General features: G+C 41.3%; 1 protein-coding gene across 1 annotated transcript in view; it reads right to left on the bottom strand.

The window, feature by feature from the left end:
* cdh5 (cadherin 5) overlaps positions 1 to 22976 on the bottom strand; it is a gene marked incomplete at its 5' end in the record, with an annotated part of 156791 nt that overhangs the window by 84761 nt on the left and 49054 nt on the right. Inside the window, 2 exon segments of the mRNA XM_084321851.1 lie at positions 13707 to 13809; positions 14408 to 14517. Coding sequence (XP_084177977.1) covers positions 13707 to 13809; positions 14408 to 14517 — 213 coding nt within the window.

Genomic DNA, 22976 nt, shown 5'->3' on the forward strand with positions numbered 1-22976 from the left:
AGCTCTCTATAACGATACACCGCTGTCGGTCTGCATACAACCGTACCGGACGTCTCACACTCTCGCTCTGCTAGTTTTCCTGTTATGTTACTGCCGCTGCTGCTGCTTGCACCGTCTACACAATATACTCTATCTGATCCCTATTGGGCTCAGCCTGTTCACCTGTACAGAATCAATGCGCCCGCTCTGGGCTTGTCTAAACGTGTCTGAACATGTCTAGAAAACATGTCTAGGGGGCGCGTCTCTGGCGCCTAGTCGTTAAGGATGGGATCTACCATAAGCGAATGGAGAATACTGTTAGGCAAACAGATGACGTAAAGATATATATCTTATATATATAAACAATATATAAGTTATACAAAATAATAAACGCAGACTTTCAGTGTTAATCTGGACCTTCAGAACAACATGCAATATAATTGATGCAAGCAATGGGCTAATGTTAGCTGCTAACTAGTAATAAATAGGCTAAACTAACTAGCGTGACATCATCACCTACGGCAATCTTACAGTACACGCTCAAAACGCAAACCGTAAACAAAACCGGGAGCTGTCCTATGAAACATTCTGGTAACATTCTAACCTAATCTTAGTTCAGGGCTTTGAAAGAATGAAAGACAATTCAGCTATATCATGAAAGGACTACACTCCCAGAATTTTCACTCCACACCAATTCACACCTGAACAAAGGCCCAGCTTCCAGTCTGTCATTCCATTGTTATTCCAATGACTGTTTTTTGACCCAAGAGGCCCAGCGAGAGTTTTGTTGATAAAGTTAGGGTGCAGAGTCATTAGAAATTTTATTTTCTATACCTTATATATTGTTATTTGTATAAGATATATATTTACTCTGTATTTTTATACCAAATTCAAGTGCACGGTCAACTTTGATAAACTGCTTGTAAAACCTAAACAATGAAGTGATGTACATATTTATTTTCAGAACAACCTGGGGTATCAGAATATATATATGACTCAGTTATGTCACATGAATGTAGTATGTAGGGGAGAATAGGGTTGGTTGTCACACAGGTAGGTTGTCACATTCATTATATTTCACAACCAAAAGGCGCTTTCTCCCATATTTTGGCATGGAAATGCCCAGAATTGGGATCAGAGCTCACCTACATAGTCTTCTTTGGAGTAAGACAGCTGCACTTGAGGTGAGAGGACCTTTTGTGTTTTTCATGTGTAATTGTAAATATTCAGCTCCTCAGTATTTTTCTTCTAGGCTTTTACACAATTGGTTTATAATGAAACAATTGTTACCCTTAAAAAGTGTGAAGGGAAAGCTATAGTTTAGATTGTTGTTGGCCAACTAACTCGTTTTTAGATGGTTGTTAGCCTTGATACTAGCAAGACATTCCAGTAAAGAAATTATCCCACAAGAAAATAGTTTGAACTACTCATTCACTGCCAACAACGAGTATACTCGTTATTTGATCGTTATTTCTTTTATTCGCTATTTCCATTCATTATCCATCCAGGAAGGCTGGTGTTACCATAGGGAATGAGTCTGAGATCGCAAAAGTCCAATATTAACCCTTTCTCCGCCGATGACGTGTTAAGACGTCATTCTCCGCCATGCGTAATCTGCCAATGACGTCTTACAGCGTCTTTGAGATCAATATTTCATATTTTCGTCATGGTATTCACATTTCACCCAGAGTCTTTGCTGGTGTTGTAAGACTCCGCTCAACTCTGTAATGCTTCAATACCGCCACCTGATGGCCGATCGGCGAGTTGCCAAAACCGGAAGTGGCCGGAAGTGCTTAGTCCGTCCCCTATTCTGTCCGGCCACTCGCTATCGCTCGCGGGACTCTATCCAGACACCGTGCATATCGATCCGTTGCCATAACTCAATAAACAACATGATTAGACGTGTATTAGTATTATACAAACCGGAACTGGATCACCTAGATCAGGGGTGGCCAACCAGTCAGAGACTAAGAGCCACAAAAATTACTGTGGTACCACAAAGAGCCACACCATATACCAGCGTTTCTCAACTTTTTTTTCAGTCACAGCACTATTGTGTTTATAGGTCTCACCCTCTGGCCTCTGAAGTTGCTAATGTATTTTTTATTTGGGTCTCACAGGGTTAAAAGTACCCTGTGAGACCCACGGTTGCAAAATTACAAAATCACTTTTAGCCATTTAAAAAAAGAATGTTTATTTAAAAAATGTTAAAGGGGAACTATTTTACTATTTCTTTCACTATTTGGGCACTTTTACACAATTCCTGTGAGTCTATGGAACACCTAGATTTTTTTCAAAAAAAAAATGCATTGTTTTGTATTTCTAATCAAGTACTCAAAAACCGCATTTTTCTACCTCAAGATCTTAAGCCGTTTTGAGGCTGGGCTCCAACCACTGTGTGGCCTGGTGCCAACTGCCACATCAACTGCCACATTATTATGCAGCTGAGAAATCTCTGACATCACAGATATGCACATTTTCAGATGACTCAGTTCAGTGAGGGTGAATATTGTGAGAGGAGAATTGGAAGAATGCGCCAATATGATAATTAGAGACATAGATCCTATTAATATAAGTCCACATAGCTAAGAAACAATGGTAAACACTGAAAAAGGCCGGCAACTGGTTGGTCTGATCTAATCCCAGCAACTGGTTGGTCTGATCTAATTTGATTTCAGCAACTGGTTGGTCTGATCTAATCCCAGCAACTGCAAATACAGTCACATAAAAGGTGAATATCTTCCCCTTTAAGCACATGTATAGTCAATTGGTCCTGTTGTTCAGCCTCACAATGCTATTTGATAGTAAATGTGTTTATATGTCCCACCCTCTGGCCTCTGAAGTTGCTAATGTATTTTTTATTTGGGCCTCACAGGGTTAACCTCTTAAGCCCGAGATATACAGTAAAATTGTAGATTTTCAGCATTACGTTTGTTTACCAATTATTTTAACTGTTATTAGTGGAATATAAGATTATAGAAATCTCAGGGCATTGAGTCGGAAACCGGCGCATATTGACAGGAGGAAGTGGCACATCCAAAAGTGAGTGTAGTCTTTTGAAGGAAGAGACTCAGGGCTTTCAAATTTAGAAAAACTACCCTACCCAGCTCACACCAGCCCCTGTCAATCATCTGACTTCTGGATTTACCTTTTTATTTCTCTTATTTTTTGGGATTATCTCCCACAAACCTGAACGTTATTGCCATAAAACAGAACGCAGTTCGTTTATCTACCTTTCTGTGAACGTCTTGCAAAAAACGTTGTTGCAATATGATGAAAAATGGTGGAGAAATGTACATTATAAAAAAGATGGCAGAATTCAGTACTGTATCTACAAAACCTTCTGTTTAATCATCTTCCCTTTATTCATTTGCTTAGATTTTTCAGGTCTGGTCAATTTTAGCATGGTGTTATTCACAGTCAAAGATAAAAACATTTTTAAATAGAATTGATATTCTCCTTTGGTTCATTACAATTTACTCAAGCCTAGTAACAGACACACTATTTCTGACACTGATCCCTAGATTCAGATACCAAGAACATGCAAATGGACCATTTAAAAAAAAATTTAAATGTTTATTCTACGTCATTATGGAATGAGTGACAACAACAAAAAAAGTAAAAAAAGAAAAAAAAAAAAAAAATTAAAATAATTTATTGATGGAAAAGCCGCACATTGACGGGCAAAGAGCCGCATAAGGCTTGTGAGCCGCGGGTTGGCCACCCCTGACCTAGATCAACATGGAGCATTTTTTCCTATTGTTAGGTTTTAGTGAGTTTTTCCTTACCTTCGCGTGGGGTATGTCTGGGAGTGCTTGCATTCTTTCATTTATTTGCATTTATTTTAAATTTGTTGGACCTTATGGTGTCCTTGTTCTGTTCTTGACTTATTGTTATGTTTTCTTCTTGACTTGTTTAAAGAAGACCTGTACAGCCCATGGGGACATTAATTAATTAAATTAATTAATTTGATTTGATTTGATCCTATAATAGCGATCTTTTTGCTCCACGCTCATCACCCAACGGTAAGAGGAGACTGGGGTAAGTTTCAGCATTTTCTTTACCATTTTCGATACAAACTGCTCTGATCTATATATCACCCATACTACATAAATCATTTAACGTCGGTCATTGAATTATAAACGACCCCCCCGCCCCCCCCCCCCTCCGGTCAACCGCAGATCAGTCAACACGTCTAGGACCGTGTACAGTTGAAATGTTTTATCTGGCATCGATCGGTAGCAAACTGCATTTGATGATCTAATATATGCATTTATGGCTATATCTCACGTTCTATGAAATACTGTAGAAAACGATAAAAACATATTTATACTCAGGGGTGGGCAATTATTTTTCCCGGGGGGCCGAATGAGCAACTGAAAATATGTTGGAGGGCCGGGCCAAAATTCCAAACTCAATTATGCATAATATACATTTTATTTCTATATAAAAAGCAGTAAATGGCATTGTTTTGACCCCTGGTAAGAGTGTGTGTTATTATTTGGCAATTAAAAGGTGAGGTTAGTTTTCAAAAATATCATTTATTCAAATAGAATTTATTTCCAAAATGATAAACAAAATGTGAAACATTAATAACAAAGGGCATTTTGAGTTTCATATACTATTGAAACAAGGATTTTCTTATCTTTCTAAAGACATCACATCATCTTATAGCCAAAATAAACAAGACATGTCACTCAACTGTGTAAAGAAAAGTGTCCCAGTAGACTTTTTTACTTTACATGCCTATATTAAACATTTAATGTTTTCAGAACTGTGCAAAAAAAAGAAAAAAAAATATCAAGTGACCCATTTCACTTGTTATATTTCCACATTTTAGTGTTCTTCAGTTTTTTTTTTTTCATTCAGTGTGATAAATCCAGTCTCTGTTGAGCTTTAACAAGTCCATCAAAGTCAGGTTGCATGTCTGAGGTGGAGATGCGAAGCACAGCTGCCAGATGTTCATCAGTGAGAGAGGATCTGTACCTGGACTTGGTAAACGTCATGACTGAGAATGTCTGTTCACATATAGGTGGATCCAAAGAGAACCAACATCTTCTGAGCATGTCTCCTCTTGTTTGGAAAGTTCTCCTCCTTGAGAGCAGAGTATAACTCTAGCAGTGATGCTGACTTAAAGTGCTCTTTCAGTAGTGAATCAGACTGCAGGTCAATGAGTTCAAGCTGAACATCAGTGGGTGCACTATCAACACTGCAGGTAAAGGGAGAGGAAACCAGCTGCATTTCATCCTCAACCTTTTTGAAATCTTGAAAATGCCTTGAAAATTCATCATGCAGTGCTCCCAACATGGATGAGTACCTGTGCCAGTGATCAGCTGATGGTTTGACTTCTTTCAGGGTTTTCATGTGTTTGAGATTGTTGCTGCCTAGTTGCCTTGAAATTAATTGCAACTTTGTCATGAAGGCTTTCACATGGCTATGCATTTCATGAGGAAAAATGCCCTTGCCCTGCAGTTGTGTGTTCAGTAGGGATGGGTACCGTTCACATTTGAACCGATACGGTACCGGTACCTCTGAATCGATAACGGTACCCAACGGTACCTTTTTTCTGTACTTTAGTCTCAACATTTTTTATCTACCTACCTCAGTTGTGAAAAAAAGAAATCCAAACTTCAAATAACCACACTTTCGACCGTTTTCGGCTTGCCCCGACTGCTTTGTTGTTGAATCAAGTCAAATCCTAGGTAAGCGTATATTGTGTGTGTGAACGTTGACACGAAAAAAAAAAAAAAAAAAATTGTATTATCATGTAATCTTTCGCGGGCCGGTCAGAATCATCCCGCGGGCCGTATCCGGCCCGCGGGCCGTACAATGCCCAGGTCTGCTCTAGACCGTATTATTGGATGAATGTGTGAATGAAAAAGTAAAACGTTCTTACATCCTGAACGATAGATAATTGATGTTGAATGGGCCATAGTAATGTCAATTTAGCAATACAATTTAAAAAGTTATAGCCCTGCAAAGAAGGTGAACATCTCCATAGACAAATAGAGCTGGCAGAGAGGCTACAAGGATGGATATAAGCTCCGGCAATGAATGGGTTAATATAATATGCGTATGCGGCCGATGTTGCACTTCCTTTGAGACTCTGTGTATGGAGCTGTGCATTGATGAAATGCCTCCGGGTGGACTTTTCTAGTAACCTGGACTGAGAGCTTTACCCGATCGCATTGAATCGCTTTCGGGACCCCCGATTCATTATCCTGTGGTGGGCTATGTCATGAGCCAAATGGACATACTGTACGATCTACCAGATGGCAATCAAATAATTGGAATATTCTTTTTGGAATCCCACCGGCCACAGGTAAGAGCAATTTAATGCCAATTTCCACTTGATTGTGCCTTGTTTTTGTAGCAATCGCCCTGATCAGCGTACGTTGTTGTACTAACGAATGCCGTTATTGACAATTAATTAATCAGAAACGACCCCCCCCCCCCATTCATGCATTCATGATGGAACATTATATACCGATCATATGCATTTGAATTTTTTTATTGTAGCGTGTATACAGATGAAATGCCAATGGATTAATATACGTCACGGGCTATTACTAATTCCTAGTGTAAAATTGTTTAGGGTAATTCCTCCCAGGAATTACCCTAAACCGCTCTAAAAGCATACTTATATTCACCACGGTATAAAAAGAGAATGTATGGATCGATTTTTTTTTTCTTTTTCACATCTTGAACGATAGATACTCGATGTCAAATGGGCCATAGTATTGCGTCCATAGCTATAATATAGAATATAGTTATAGCCCTGCAAACAAGGTGGCCGACTCCATTGGTTTAATGCATGGCAGCACATAGCCATATCCCGTTCCCAGCGTGGCAGAGAAAGAGTTAAACTATAACTATAATCAAATATATAAATTAGTACTACTGGGTGTAGTGCTAATCAGATGTATGTACAGAGTTGTAGTATCAATGTACAGTGATACAGTAAAGTATAAAAACAATAGTTTTTTCGTAGTCATACTGGACAGAAGCATAACTAGGAATATGTACAGATATAGTTATAGTAACTAGTAAGAGTAGGTAAGGGATATGTAAATAGATATAGTAACTAGTAAGAGTAGGTAAGGGATATGTACAGATATAGATATAGTATAGCATGGGATGTCTTGGGCTTAATCATCACAGAACTCTTTGATTTTGTCTGGCAGAGTCATAATAACAGAGTTATACTCTCTGTTGGGCATAGATGTACAGTAGGGCTTTATCACGTTAGCCTAGCTTGGCTGCACGTTAGCCTAGCTTAGCACAATGAATGGAAGTGAATAACGTGCAGCCAGCTTTCTACTGAATGCACAGAGACACACACACACAGCATGTAGGCGTTTATTTCTAGCGTGATTCATTCATTGTTCGGGCAATGAATCAATCAATCACTCGTTCTGTATAAAGCTATCTGGGCCTGGCTGCTTGTTAGCCATAGCTTAGCATATTTAATTGAAGCGGACAATGTGGGTTAGCTAGGCAATGTCGGATTCACTCTCGCTCGCTCTTCATTGAGACTGACTGAGACAAAATTGGCCTAATTCTCGTCTGTCCTCTTTGCCGTGACACAGAATTCTCCAATATGATTGATAGCTGCTGCCAACGCTAATGCTATGTTGTCCATAGCTTTTCTGCTCGGAGCTCAGTCACAGTGTTTACTTATGGAGATCACCGTCAGTGAAACTGCCCCCCCCCCCCCCCCCCCCAACACTTAAATCAGCCCCTCCCCTCGACATTGTAGTTCTCTCATACTATTGCGGGGAAAAACAGCCTTACAATCTAATAACAATTCATGTATTTACAAGTCGTATTAAGTTTTTGCACTCAAGCACTAAAAAATGCCATTTCTCTATTTTGACCGATTTCTGAAATGTGCGACACTTTGGCCATTTCTGAGACATCCTCTCGGCTGAGACAAGGCCTTTGTTCACCCGCATGCAGGTGCAAACAGCGAGGTCCGACCCCCAAGCGTTAACAAATACTATCACCTTTCTGTTAGCTACAGCAGTCACCCTGTACCCTGGAAGAAGGGCCTGTGTGGACCAACATGTGTCCTACTTGCAGCAGAGCTAGGCTTCTAGTGTGTGTGTGTGTGTGTGTGTGTGTGTGTGTGTGTGTGTGTGTGTGTGTGTGTGTGTGTGTGTGTGTGTGTGTGTGTGTGTGTGACTACATTTCCTTCTCTAGAAGAAGAGATTTGCACTACATTCATACCTCATTTGCATTTGCACCTTACCTTATCACAATCCCGCCCAACAACGTATATATCCGTGTTTCGAATCCATGCTTAAAGGACCGACCACGGATATCCGTGGCAAGGTTGTTTTGGCTTTTATTCCATTTTAATAACCTATTCAAGGTCGCCGAGCGGCACTGCAGATGTACCCTACTCTTTGAATTCGACAAAGTGCATTACCGGCCAGATTCTCTTAGGGGCGCTATCTCGATAATGCAGTGTTCCCTGTGGCAGAAGCTGTCTTTTTTTTCTGGATTTCCAATGTCGTTTTCTACTCACCTGAAGCGATCGCTATTGCCTGTTGCACGGAATACGTTTTCGATCGCGGATTTCACTATGCAGTAAGGGGATATATCATCAGCCAATGGACATATCGATCTACCAGATGGCGATTGATAAGTGGGAAATGCTCGGGGGGATCCAACTGGCTCATGGTAAGATCTTTTTCACGTAAATTACATGCTGATCAGAGCTTGTTATGATACTCAACCAGCCGATCAGCGTATGTGGCTACTGAGATGAACACGGTTATTGGTAATCAATAATCAGAAATGACGTCCCCCGCCCCCCCCCCCCCCTTTCATGCATACATGCTTGAGGATCGTACTGATCATATGCAGTTTGAGTTTTAACTGTAGCTTCTGCATAACCGAAATGCCATTGGATATAACGTTAGTAGCTATTAGCCCTTTATCCAGACTTCCAGGAAATATACTAGACCAAATCCTGTATAACACTTATATTCACGGCGAGTGGCGGCTACGTGGCGTAGTGGGCAAGGCGCTCGCCACGAATGCAGAGACGCTGGGCTCGCCTGTTCGAGCCCAGCGCTCCACATTGCTTTCAGTTTAGCTGGTCGTTCATACTAATACACATTGGCCGTATTAGGGGGTGGGAAACTGATGGGTGGGGATCGGGCGTTGTGGACAGCGACTCCTACAGGTCGGTTGGTGCGCCTGCGCAGTAGAATCAGGAAGTGTCGGGGGCAGCGTGAGCCTCCCACGCGTTACTCCTCACCACAGAGCGATCGAGCTGCGCAGGTGAAAAGATGCGACTGCTGTTACCTCAAGTACCGGAGGGGACTTGTGCTATGTATGACTTAGTCCACATTGCAGCCGGCTTGTGGGAGGCAAGAAACAGCGTTCGTGACAGGGGAGGGTTGAATTGGATGATACGAAATTGGAATGGGAGAAAATATAAAAAATGGGAGAAAAAGTGGATAAAAAAAAAACACTTATATTCACGGCGCTATAAAATGAGAATGTATTGATGAAAAAAAATATTCTTTAAGCCATTTTGAAGGGACGGTTTATGGTCTCAATTGACAATGAGAATGGATAGATAGCAATACTATAAAGTATAGATTTAGCTCTACAAACAGCCCCACGGACTGTGCAAGTCTGTTTACATATGCTGGCCGTCTAGAGTAATATTAGACGCATCCCAGTGGCCGCCAATGTGTTAAAGTGTTGTACCTCACAAATTTGTACTCACTGTACTTAGATTGTACTTAGGCTGTACTTTAGATTGTATATTGTATATTCCTTTTTTATTTACTTACCTTTTTAATTACCTTTTAACTTATTTGTTTACTGTATGAAGCACACTCTCAGGGGCTCATACAGAACCAAGCATTTCACCGTAAAGTACATGTATTTTATTGTGACAACTAATAAACAAACTTGAAACTTGATCAGATCTAGGTGATCGTGGTTTAATGAACAGACCAATGTTCCCTGTAGAACACAACCTGCGACACAACCTGCAACACAACCTGCAACACAACCTGCAACTCAACCTGCAACACAACCTGCAACACAACCTGCAACACAACCTGCAACACAACCTGCAACACAACCTGCAACACAACCTGCAACTCAACCTGCAACACAACCTGCAACACAACCTGCAACACAACCTGCCCTGCAACTCAAACTGCAACACAACCTGCTACACAACATGCTACACAAGCTGCTACACAACCTGCAATACAACCTGCAACACACAACACAACCTGCATCACAACCTGCAACACAATCTGCAACACAACCTGCAACACAACCTGCAACACAACCTGCAAAACAACCTGCTACACAACCTGCAACACAACCTGCAACACAACCTGCTACACAACCTGCAACACAACCTGCTACACAACCTGCTACACAACCTGCTACACAACCTGCAACACAACCTGCTACACAACCTGCTACACAACCTGCAACTCAACCTGCAACACAACCTGCAACACAACCTGCAACACAACCTGCTACACAACCTGCTACACAACCTGCAACACAACCTGCAACACAACCTGCTACACAACCTGCTACACAACCTGCTACACAACCTGCAACACAACCTGCTACACAACCTGCTACACAACCTGCAACTCAACCTGCTACACAACCTGCTACACAACCTGCAACACAACCTGCTACACAACCTGCAACTCAACCTGCAACACAACCTGCAACTCAACCTGCAACTCAACATGCAACTCAACCTGCAACACAACTTGCAACACAACCTGCAACACAACCTGCAACACAACCTGCAACACAACCTGCTACACAACCTGCTACACAACCTGCTACACAACCTGCTACACAACCTGCAACAGACCTCACAGGAGTCCAGATCACTTGTATTTCCAAATTGGGCTTATAGTAGATTGTTGCCTCTCCTCTCCTCTCCTCTCCTCTCCTCTCCTCTCCTCTCCTCTCCTCTCCTCTCTCTCCTCTCTCTCCTCTCCTCTCCTCTCCTCTCCTCTCCTCTCCTCTCCTCTCCTCTCCTCTCCTCTCCTCTCCCCTCCTCTTTTTTGCAACAAGAGGTGCAAATCCAGAGCCTGCAGAATAATGAAAGACCCTCACCACCCCAACAACAGCCTGTTCAAGCTGCTGCGGTCAGGCAAACGCCTGCAAACACCAGCAACTAGGACAGAGAGACTTTGGCTCAGCTTCTTCCCCCAGGCCATCAGAGCCTTGAACACTGAACTATCCACACACAAGCACACATGAGCACACACACACTGTACACGCTCACACACTAGCAGCCACTTTAACATGAGCACACACACACTCATGCTGCACACGCTCACACTTATGGTCACTTTACAAAAGGAAAGGTCACTTTAAGAATAGTATAGTATAACTTGAGATTGTATAATATAGCATTGTATAGCAGTGTACATAAAGACCCAGTTCCTCATCCGTAGCTAACAGTGTATTGCACTACCACAGGACCTAGCATGTCCTACCATCAGTGCCGCCTGGGAAAAATGCGAGGCCCTGTGCGAGTTTTTTTTTATACAGCCAACATACTCCTAAACAATAGCGCTGCCCGAGGCTGGGCACACACATACAGTCAACATATTCTTAAATAGTAGCGCTGCCCGAGGCTGGGCACATGACACAGTCAACGCATTCCCAAATAATAGCGCTGCCCGAGGCTGGGCATATGATACAGTCAACGCATCCTTAAATAATAGCGCTGCCCGAGGCTTAGTGGCAATGCACCCGCACAGTCGCACACCCGGCAGCAACAGGGAAAATGCACAAAACACCCCCGGAACCTGACAAACAAGCCCAAAGCCAGATAGGTAGATATAGAGAGAGAAAGAGAGAGAGAGATAGAGAGAGAGAAATAGAGAGAGATATAGATAGAGAGAGGGAGAGAGAGCGAGATAGAGAGAGAGGGATAGAGAGAGCGAGAGAGAGAGAGCAAGAGAGAGAGCAAGAAAGAGAGAGCAAGAGAGAGCGAGAGAGAGAGAGAGAGAGAGAGAGAGAGAGCAAGAGAGAGCGAGAGAGAGAGAGCGCGAGAGAGCAAGAGAGAGAGAGTGCGAGAGAGCGCGAGAGAGAGCGCGAGAGAGAGCGCGAGAGAGAGAGAGAGAGCGTGAGAGAGAGCACGCGTGAGAGAGAGAGAGAGAGAGAGAGAGAGAGAGAGAGAGAGAGAGAGAGAGAGAGAGAGAGAGAGAGAGAGAGAGAGAGAGAGAGAGAGAGAGATCCACGGCGGGAACAGAGCAGACCGCACCAAAAACTCACCCTAACGCAGAGTCAGGTCCAAGAGGAGGGAGACGACCGTGGAGAAAGTTCACCAGTCCCATCATGATATTGTCCCCCCCGTTGGGATGAACCCGGGAGTCCGCTCCCAGTCCATCCGCCACACGTTAGCACGCGACAACGTAGCGTTAGCTAACGCTAGTTAGCTGTCCCTGCCCCCAGCCAAGCTACTAGCCGACATAGCTATAGCCTGACTGAAGGTTCCAACACGCAACAACTTTCATCCTCAGTCCATCCGCCAAACGTCCTCCCCGTCCCGGCACAACCCAATCACCACACCCGGTACCGACAAGCCCACGGCACGCGGCGCCATCTCCTCCGCTCCGATGCTGCACATCTGGTTCTCTTGGCCAAGACATCCACTCGCTCCAGTGGACAGCGCCGAATAGACCCTGTACCTGGCTGTACCCCCTCGTGTATAATACCGGTCTTTTTCACATCTCTCTACCGACTACCAGACCGACGCCAACCAGCTACCCCTAGTGTTAGTCCTCCCACCCCACGATGCTTTGCATAAAAGTAATTGAATGAAACCAATAGTATATCTGCAGAGCCGCAGAGCCCGGAACACTATTCTACAAACGTGTCTAATGTGAAATATATAAGCATGTAAGCAAAACTAGATTTTAGGTCTGTGATGGAAAGTGATTGTTAACATTCTATTTATTTAAATTTTTATTTATTAAATCCTGTGAATATAAGTTTTATTAAAAATAAAAAAAATATATTTGCAAGGCCCCCCTTCCCGCGAGGCCCTGTGCGACCGCACTGCTCGTACACCCCCTGAGGCAGCCCTGCCTACCATGCTCTGTAAATAACTCATGTACATATACCAATATGCCCTACTTTGATTACTTGTATTATTGCACAATGTCGTTCTATTGGATTCTTATTATATTATTATATATTATTATTGTATTATGCACAATCGTTGCGGGCAAGACCCCCCGCATTTCATTGTATACTTGTATGTTGTGACAAATAAAACTCTTGACTTGACTCTTGACTCTTGACTCTTGACTCTTGACTTTCCTCTCCTCTCCTCTCCTCTCCTCTCCTCTCCTCTCCTCTCCTCTCCTCTCCTCTCCTCTCCTCTCCTCTCCTCTCCTCTCCTCTCCTCTCCTCTCCTCTCCTCTCCTATCCTCTCCTCTCCTCTCATCTCCCCTTCTTTCCCTCTCCTCTCCTCTCCTCTCCTCTCCTCTCTCCTCCTCTCCCCTCCTCTCCTATCCTCTCCTCTCCCCTCTCCTCATCTCCCCTCTCCTCCTCTCCCCTCCTCTCCCTCTCCCCCTCCCTCTCCTCTCCTCTCCTCTCCTCTCCTCTCCTCTCCTCTCCTCTCCTCTCCTCTCCTCTCCTCCTCTCTGAGTATATTGAGCTTGGAGTATATTGAGTTCTGATCATAGTAAGTGGCTTCATACCTCTGTTGTCAATGAGGGAGAAGTTGGCGTTTGGCTTGGTGAGGTAGAAGCTGAAGGAAGGTGGCTGGTCGTCTTTATCTGTGGCTCTCAGCGTCCCGACCAGCTAACGGAGGGAAATGAAGATAAGATAAGGTCTGGTTTCAGAGCTGTGTGAGAGGTGCAGGCAAGCAGCCAGACAGACAAGCAGGCAGACAGAGAGACAAGGTTCTCATTACTATAGCCCTGCCATTCAGTCATATAGACAGATGCTTAGACAGTCAGCCATCTAGTCAGTCAGCCAGCGGGATCATCCCTATGTTCCCCGGGTCCTATGTTCCCCGGGTCCTATGTTCCCTGATTGATTGATTAATTGATTGAAAATGTTATACATTTTTATTATTTTATTCATTATTAATGTCCGCCTTGTTTCGAACTGGTTAAGCTTAGGCCCTCTTTCGAAGTTGGTTAAGGTTAGAGTTTGGAATCAGGCTTGGTGGTCTAAAATGTTCAATCAATCAATCAATCAATCGGGGAACATAGGACCCGGGGAACATAGGGGAACCAGATAGCTAGGTTGTCAGCCAGCTAGTCAGTCAGTTAGCTAGCTAGCTAGTCAGTCAGTTACTCAGTCAGCCAGCTAGCTAGGTGGTCAGCCAGCTAGTCAGTCAGTGAGTCTATAGCTATTCAGTCAATTATACAGTATGATAATATTAACTTCTCACCGTTCCAATCATATCGTTCTCACAGACAAAGACCTCGTCCACAACCAGTTCAGGTTTATTATCGTTGATATCCAGGACTAAGAGATTCACATTCACAAACGACTGCAGACCTGATGGAGAGAGAGAGAGAGAGAGAGAGAGAGAGAGAGAGAGAGAGAGAGAGAGAGAGAGAGAGAGAGAGAGAGAGAGAGAGAGAGAGAGAGAGAGAGAGAGAGAGAGAGAGAGAGAGAGAGAGAGAGAGAGAGAGAGAGAGAGAGAGAGAGAGAGAGAGAAAATACCACATTTAACCTAACTGGAATTACCTTGTTTTCTGAGTAATTATCAAAGACCATCACCTTCTTGATCATAAATGTAACCAGAAGAGGTAACCAGCATTTTGGTCTACTGTTATTCAGGAAGTGTACTTAGTTACCTATGGTATATTGACTTGAGCAGACTGTTAGATCAACCCTGAAACTGAAAATATCTGTTATAATAGTTCATTCAAAATAATGCTTTAATATTGAACTGTAGCATTACATGGAGGCTACTGGAATGATTGGATCCCTCTACGGTGGTGTGGGGATCTGTTGACAGTGGACTCTCAGGGTAACAACAATGAAGATTCAAATATGGTCAGTGTTAGAACAAAGGGAGTAAAAGGTCACACCTCACTGGCAGCAGAGAGCAGCTGGTCTAACAGAGATCAGAGGTTGTTGATTTCCACATTGACGGGTATGAACTATATCATATAAACAGAACAAGTAAGAAAGCAGGAGGTGTGGCACTTTTTGTGGATGGAGATTTTAAATGTAAACCAGTTGGATATATGACAATGGCTATTGATGACATAATGGAATGTTTAACGGTGGAACGAAATGGAAAAAATAAGCAATATAATTGTTACTTGTATATACAGGAGACCTGGGTCAAAGATAGAAACATTTACAGACACATTGGATGATTTGTTGAGTAGGGTAAACAGAAATAAGACATTTATTATTTGTGGAGATTATAATATTGACCTACTAAAGGTTTCTAAACATAAGGCTTCAGCAGATTTTTTTGAATTATTGTATGGAAGAGGGTTATATCCACTGATCAGCAAGCCAAGTAGAATAACAGAAACCTCTGCTACATTAATAGATAATATTTTTATTAATAGCTTTAAGGATAACATAAGTGGATTAGTTATAAATGATATAAGTGACCACTTACCTATTTTTGTTACTTTTGATTGTCAATTGAAGAGAACAAAGGAGGAGAATGGGTACAGATATAAAAGGTCAAGAAGGGATGATGCTGTAAACATGTTCAGGAATGATCTTTTAAATGAAGAATGGAAGGGGGTCTATGTAGAAGACGTCAATGCTGCTTACAATACTTTTTTGAATATCTATCGGACACTTTACGATAGGCACTGCCCAATGGTTCAACATAAACAAAAAAGTAATGACAATAGAAAACCACAAGTAACTGAATCTGAAAAAAACTAAATTTATGATTTTTGGCAATCGAAAACTAGATGAAAATATAGTACTGACAATAGATGGAGTTGATATAGAGAGAGTTAATGAATTTCGTTTTCTTGGTGTGATTATGGATGATAAATTAACATGGAAATCGCACATAGCACACGTTAAAAAAAAGATGTCCAAGAGTATTTTTGTTATGAATAAAGTAAAGGATGTGTTAGAGTATGAGGCAATGAGAACACTCTACTGTTCACTCATCTCACCTTATATCAGTTATTGTATTGAAGTATGGGGGAATACTTATGGGACCAATATAAAACCATTATATATACTACAGAAGAGGGCCATAAGAATCACACATAAAGTGAGTTATCGAGAACACACAAATACATTATTTATTAAATCTAGAATAATTAAACTTGAAGACATGGTTAAGTTTCAAACAATGTTAATTATGTTTAGGGCAAGAAATAATACACTGCCAGAAAAACTACAAACTCTTTTTCATTTAGAAAGTGAGTTTAGTAGGAGAAAATACAATTTTAAACATCAGTTTGCACGTACCACACTTAAACAGATGTGTCCTTCAGTTATTGGTGTAAAGTTGTGGAATTCTCTCCATAGCGAGCTTAAGGGATGTAAAAGTGTTTATCAATTCAAAAAAATTATAAAAAAGAAATATTTAGTCAGTATGAAAATCAAATGTGATCTGAATAGTGAGATCTTTTCTTTTCTTTTTTTCTCTCTTTCTTTTATTCTTATTCTTTATTATTATTATTATTATTATTATTATTATTATTATTATTATTATTAATATTATTATTATTATTATTATTATTATTATTATTATTATTATTATTATTATTATTATTATTATTATTATTATTATTATTATTATTATTATTATTATTATTATTATTATTATTATTATTATTATTATTATTATTATTATTATTATTATTATTATTATTATTATTATTATTATTATTATTATTATTATTATTATTATTATTATTATTATTATTATTATTATTATTATTATTAATTTTTTCTTTGTTTAACTGTGGATTGTGAGTTTCTGTATAATGGTATAAATTATTATTTGTATAAATTAGGTTGTACACCGACCATTAAGAAAATACTTTTTTTTAGTTTAGGAATAAGGGGCAGGTAATTATAAGATTTATTCTTCTTCCTGCTCCTTTTGTCCATGGAATGTTATTTATGATTGTGTAATGAAGAAACTCTGAGTGTATGATTCCATGTGGCAAATAAAACTCTGAATCTGAATCTGAATCTAAAAAGGTTACAGACTGGCTAAGTAATAAAGCTATTTCACTCTGGTTGTAAAGCTTGCTAGAATCTAAAACCAAGGAACTATTAATTCAGTATACTTTATATAGGAAATCTGGTATTAAAATATAGACAACGCCACATTGGTTTAATGCTGAATATAGATGTAACTCATTACATTAAAGCTACAAATTAGAAAAGGTTCTAGTGTTCAACTGCCAATTAATTCTCTCTTGGGGGGAGAAGATGCCAACTCATCAACATGCCACGCCCCCCCCCCCCCTATTGCTGCAGGCAACCACACGACGAGGAGATGTTGGGCCAGACAGCCCCAACAGAAGACCGCCTGTTTTTAGATACTTGTGATTGGTTGAACCAGTTTAAAAATAGTGAGGTAATTTAGCCTATAAATATTGGATCAGTAAAGTTAGTTGAGAGGCCAGCCAGACTCACCCATCCCCAGGGGGTCTGATGGTCTCCACCGCTGCCACAGAGAATGGTTTCTGCCGTTTCATGTGACTAGAATCATGGACCCATTATTGTTGGTTAGAGTAACATGTACAGATTCCGAATCTGTTGACCAGGTTTAATCATGTGGTGGCAAAGAGTAAGATAGTCTATTCCATTGATAAACATGACTACTTTTATGTGCAAACTTGTATTTGATGTGAAGAGCCACCGTGAATGGGCTATATGATTATGTAAACCTCATCAATCCTTTTGTACAATGATGAATAATCCCTGATGTAACTGATGCATTTTCACCTTTTGGCCTCTCTGCAATAAATACATGAGTTTGAATTCGAACTCTGTGGTCTGGACTGCACGTTTATTCCTTGCTGGCTATATTTGAAGTCAGATGAGGAGACCATCCTATCACTTATGATCTTTCCCTCCTTCCAGATAACAACCTCACTGTACTGTAAATAACCTTAGGTATGTGATTAGAAATATACCACATACCTCTTACTTATTACTCTGTTACTAGTTATGTTACTTGTTACTTTCGAATAATGTACAACCTGTTTAGCTTCTGTTGTTAGCTGTCCAGATGTCAGGTGTGGTGGAAACTAAGTCTACCTCGCTGAGTGAGTGTGGCCTTCAAGTTAGCTTCCATCACCGCATATTTCTCTAGAGGTAGCCAGCAAACTTGTGAATAGTTTTCAGATAGTTTTATTTGCCATATGCAACAAGTACGCTGAATTTCCCTCGGGATCAATAAAGTACTTCTATTCTATTCTACAATGGAATAAGTAACATCTCCTCCGGTATACCCCACGATGAGCCTCTTCAGACCTTCTCCACTCCCTTGTGGTGTTTCCCTGATCTTAGATCCAGTTCCTGTTGTTTTCTTTACAGCCTTCACTGGTAGAGGTTTCCCTGTCAGGTAAAGTCGTGTTGCCGTGTCAGATGCCGTGTCAGATGCTTAATCAAATTGGATGTCGTATTTCCCGTGACATGACATGGGAGGGATCATCCCTATGTTACCCGGGTCCTATGTTCCCCGGGTCCTATGTTCCCCGCTTGATTGATTAATAGATTGAACATTTTATAAATGTTTATTATTTTATTAATTATTAATGTCCGCCTTGTTTCGAACTGGTTAAGCTTAGGCCCTCTTTCGAACTGGTTAAGGTTAGAGTTTGGAATCAAGGCTGGTGGTCTAAAATTTTCAATCAATCAATCAATCAAAGCGGGGAACATAGAACCCGGGGAACATAGGATCCGGGGAACATAGACATGCTCCCACATGGGACATTCATGACATGCTTTGGCTAGTAGCCGCTGTGACCTCACTCTGACCTGCCGCACGCACACGTCATCTACAGAAGGCTGTGTATAAACACAATCTAACGTTACTGCCCAACACATCTACAGAAGGCTGTGTATAAACACAATCTAACGTTACTGCCCAACACATCTACAGAAGGCTGTGTATAAACACAATCTAACGTTACTGCGCAACACATATAGGCTACAGAAGGCCGTGTATAAACATGATCTAACGTTACTGCCCAACACATCTACAGAAGGCTGTGTATAAACACAATCTAACATTACTGCCCAACACATCTACAGAAGGCTGTGTATAAATACAATCTAACGTTACTGCGCAACACATCTACAGAAGGCCGCGTATAAACACAATCTAACGTTACTGCCAACACACATATACAGAAGGCCGTGTATAAACACAATCTAACGTTACTGCCCAACACATCTACAGAAGGCTGTGTATAAACACAATCTAACGTTACTGCGCAACACATATACAGAAGGCTGTGTATAAACACAATCTAACGTTACTGCCCAACACATCTACAGAAGGCTGTGTATAAATACAATCTAACATTACTGCGCAACACATCTACAGAAGGCCGCGTATAAACACAATCTAACGTTACTGCCAACACACATATACAGAAGGCCGTGTATAAACACAATCTAACGTTACTGCCCAACACATCTACAGAAGGCTGTGTATAAACACAATCTAACGTTACTGCGCAACACATATACAGAAGGCCGTGTATAAACATGATCTAACGTTACTGCGCAACACATATACAGAAGGATGTGTATAAACACAATCTAACGTTACTGCCCAACACATCTACAGAAGGCTGTGTATAAACACAATCTAACTGCCCAACACTGCTGGTGACAGACTGGAGGCTCGTGATAATGTCTCACAATGATTGTACATTATAATTATAATCATGAACCTAAAATAAATGTTAAGTGTCCAGAGATGCATTAGGAAACATTGCAACAGGAAACAGTGTTGTAGTACTCGAGTCCAGGGCCCCGTTCCCCGTACCTGGCTAACTGAGTTAGCCGGATAATTTTCAGGATAGCTTGACTTAAGCCAGACCTTTCTGTTCCCCGAAGTCGGATTTTCTAAATCACCATGGTAACAGATCAGAACGTTTGAACCTTGTCTGGAGCAGGGTTAAGTTCAGTTAGCTGGATGAACCATGGCCACGCCCTCGCAAAAAAATGCCAGCTCGCTTCCTGAAATATTTCTAGTCTAGATCCCATTATAACATTCTGAATTATGTTTTTGTGCTTCGTTTTCCTAGAGGGGGCTTTTGAAATGTATAATAATAGAACTAAATGCTGATAATAAATCATATTCAGCCTATAAATTTACTTTGTCCTAAATAAAATAATGCACGTCATATACGGCGCTCGGAGTCGCGATACACACTGCATGTGGTTATTTTAATAACGGCGCATTGCAAATGTGAATCCCGCGGGGATATTTTTAATGAATGAAACCTATCGGCTGTTTGGCTCTGATTAGTTTCATATATTCTCCGCTGTAGATTTGCTTAACGGAGCGCCCGGATTGTGTTTCATTCAAGCATAAAATTGAAGTGTCTATGCGTGGATTGTGGTCTTTGTGGATTATGAATTACGAGGAATCTGAGGATTGTTGAATTGTATCATCACTCACACCTTATTGTGATATTGTAACTGGGATTAAAATGTCTGATGAGATGCGCTGTTTGACGGATTTGAGCAATTGAATGAGCCGTTGACGTCACATTAATGCATTTGAGAATAAAGAGATAAAACTTCATTCAAAAGAAAAATATTCGAAACACGGGTCTCTTGTCCATTGATGGATACACAATGGATAGATCCCGTCTGGCACAGTGGTGCAACGGCTAGTGCTCACTCCTGTCAAGCGGATGACCCTAGTTCGAAACCCCGCGTTTCCAATATAATTTTTTTGGAATATAATAGCCTAGTTTTAAGTTAAAATATTATAAATCTACATGCATTGAGGATGTCATTCTTTATATAGCTCTCAAAGTGCACCAAATTGAAGCATATACATTGCAAAAAGAAAAAAATTAATTAGAAAAAGGGGGGATTCGAACGCGGGTCGTCCGCGTGAGAGGCATAAGGACCAACCATCACACCACGGTGCCAGACAAATAAAACATCCACCATACATCCATCAATGGACAAGAGAGCCGTATCCTTATTCTGAAAGAGTTGAACTAATTATTTTCGCTAGCAAGATCTCATTTGATTATTCATTCCATAAGCCTACTGCCAGCAGGCACGTTTAAAGAAATATAATCTGATTGATTGGGGTAATGAGGGACTTAAAATTAGCCTATAGATTATGCATTTAACTTGTCGGCGAGGCTATTGAGCCGTACTGCATTGTACCCATTCTGCAATCTGTTAATAAAGTTTTAAATCAATCAATCAATCAATGCCGTTAGAAAATCAGGATTTCTGCAATCGACATCTGCTGTCTTTTCAACTGAGGCGGCCGCGCGCAATTATGCTGAGTCTCAAGTCTGGTTCGAATGAACGAGACTGAATCAGCGTTCGAGGAACAGGAAAATCCCGGATTCAAACATCGGGTTAATTGAATCTGGATAATGGGACTCTTGATCGACTTAGTTGAACCAGGTACGGGGAATAGGGCCCAGGACTCGGAGTCGAGTCCGAGTCCTGGACTGATTTTCAGTACGTGACTCGACTTGGACTTGAGCACCGATGACTCGGACTTGGAGTTGGACTCGAGCATTGACTGCATTCGGATCCGGAAGGTGCAGACGAGGACTCTGACCTGTTCATTGATAAATACAGTTTTGTTTTTTGTAATAGGCCCTAATCATTAGATACAATGATGTATGGGCTAGTGAATTTGTTTGGCTATTGTGTCACAAAGTAAATAGACTCCATTTGAAATGGTGACCGCTGTGTCCTTTATGTTTAATGTAGACCTTTTTTTATTTGTATGTCAGCTCTTTGACTGCCAGAGTGGAGTGAACTCAACCTTGATGACTTGGACTCGGACTCGGACTAGGGTAATGGGGACTCGAGACTCAACTTAGATTTAGTGACTCGACTACAACACGTAGTCGGGAAATAAGTGTGGGTCCTTTTAGAGTGTTTAAGTTGTCAGTCGAGTACGGTGGGAGATAAACCTCCCTTCCCCAACCTCACTTTGATCTCCCTCACCCATCTTCTCTTCCTACCAACATGCCTCATTCTTAACCCCAACAAACCCTCCCCCACCTTTCCCCAAAATGTCATGACACCCTTATACCTACAGTATGGCCCCCACCCCTCTCAGTTTTGTAGGTATGAAGATGTTCCTCATTCAGTGGGGGTTCTCTCATTCCAGGTGTCGCAGCTAGTCACCTCGTTGAGTCATCCAGCCATTCTCTGACTATTTTTGTATTGATACTTTAACTGAGTTAATAAACTGTATTAACCAGGTCTCTGACTGAGTTAATAAACTGTATTAACCAGGTATCTGACTGAGTTAATAAACTGTATTAACCAGGTCTCCTCTGACTGAGTTAATAAACTGTATTAACCAGGTCTCTGACTGAGTTAATAAACTGTATTAACCAGGGCCCTCATTCATCAATGTGTGCGTAGAACATGTTCTATTTCCACACGTAAGCACGGAATGTAGAACTAGTGTACGCACAGGGAAGTCGGGATTCATCACACGTGCGTACGCAGGCTCTACGCACACCTGTCATGATGAATCCCACCTTGGCTCTGCGCCGCGGCTCGTGCACGCTTTCACGTATTTGCATACCAGAAACGCCCCGATTAACCATATACGGTAATGGAATACACCCATGAAATGTGGAAAAATGGACTAAGCCGAGGGAAGCGTGTCATGAGACAGGCTGACAGACATGTACACTTACGGTGATGTCGGATATGATATTTATTAACCATTGCTGCCTGGGCAGCGCAAACACTAATAAATACCGCGCTGGAATATGACTGCCTTTTCCCGTGTTGTTTGATTAATACCCAGGGATTAAAGT

The sequence above is a fragment of the Notolepis coatsorum genome, assembly GCF_963971535.1.
Source record: "Notolepis coatsorum genome assembly, chromosome: 9".
In the NCBI taxonomy this organism is placed as follows: domain Eukaryota; kingdom Metazoa; phylum Chordata; class Actinopteri; order Aulopiformes; family Paralepididae; genus Notolepis; species Notolepis coatsorum.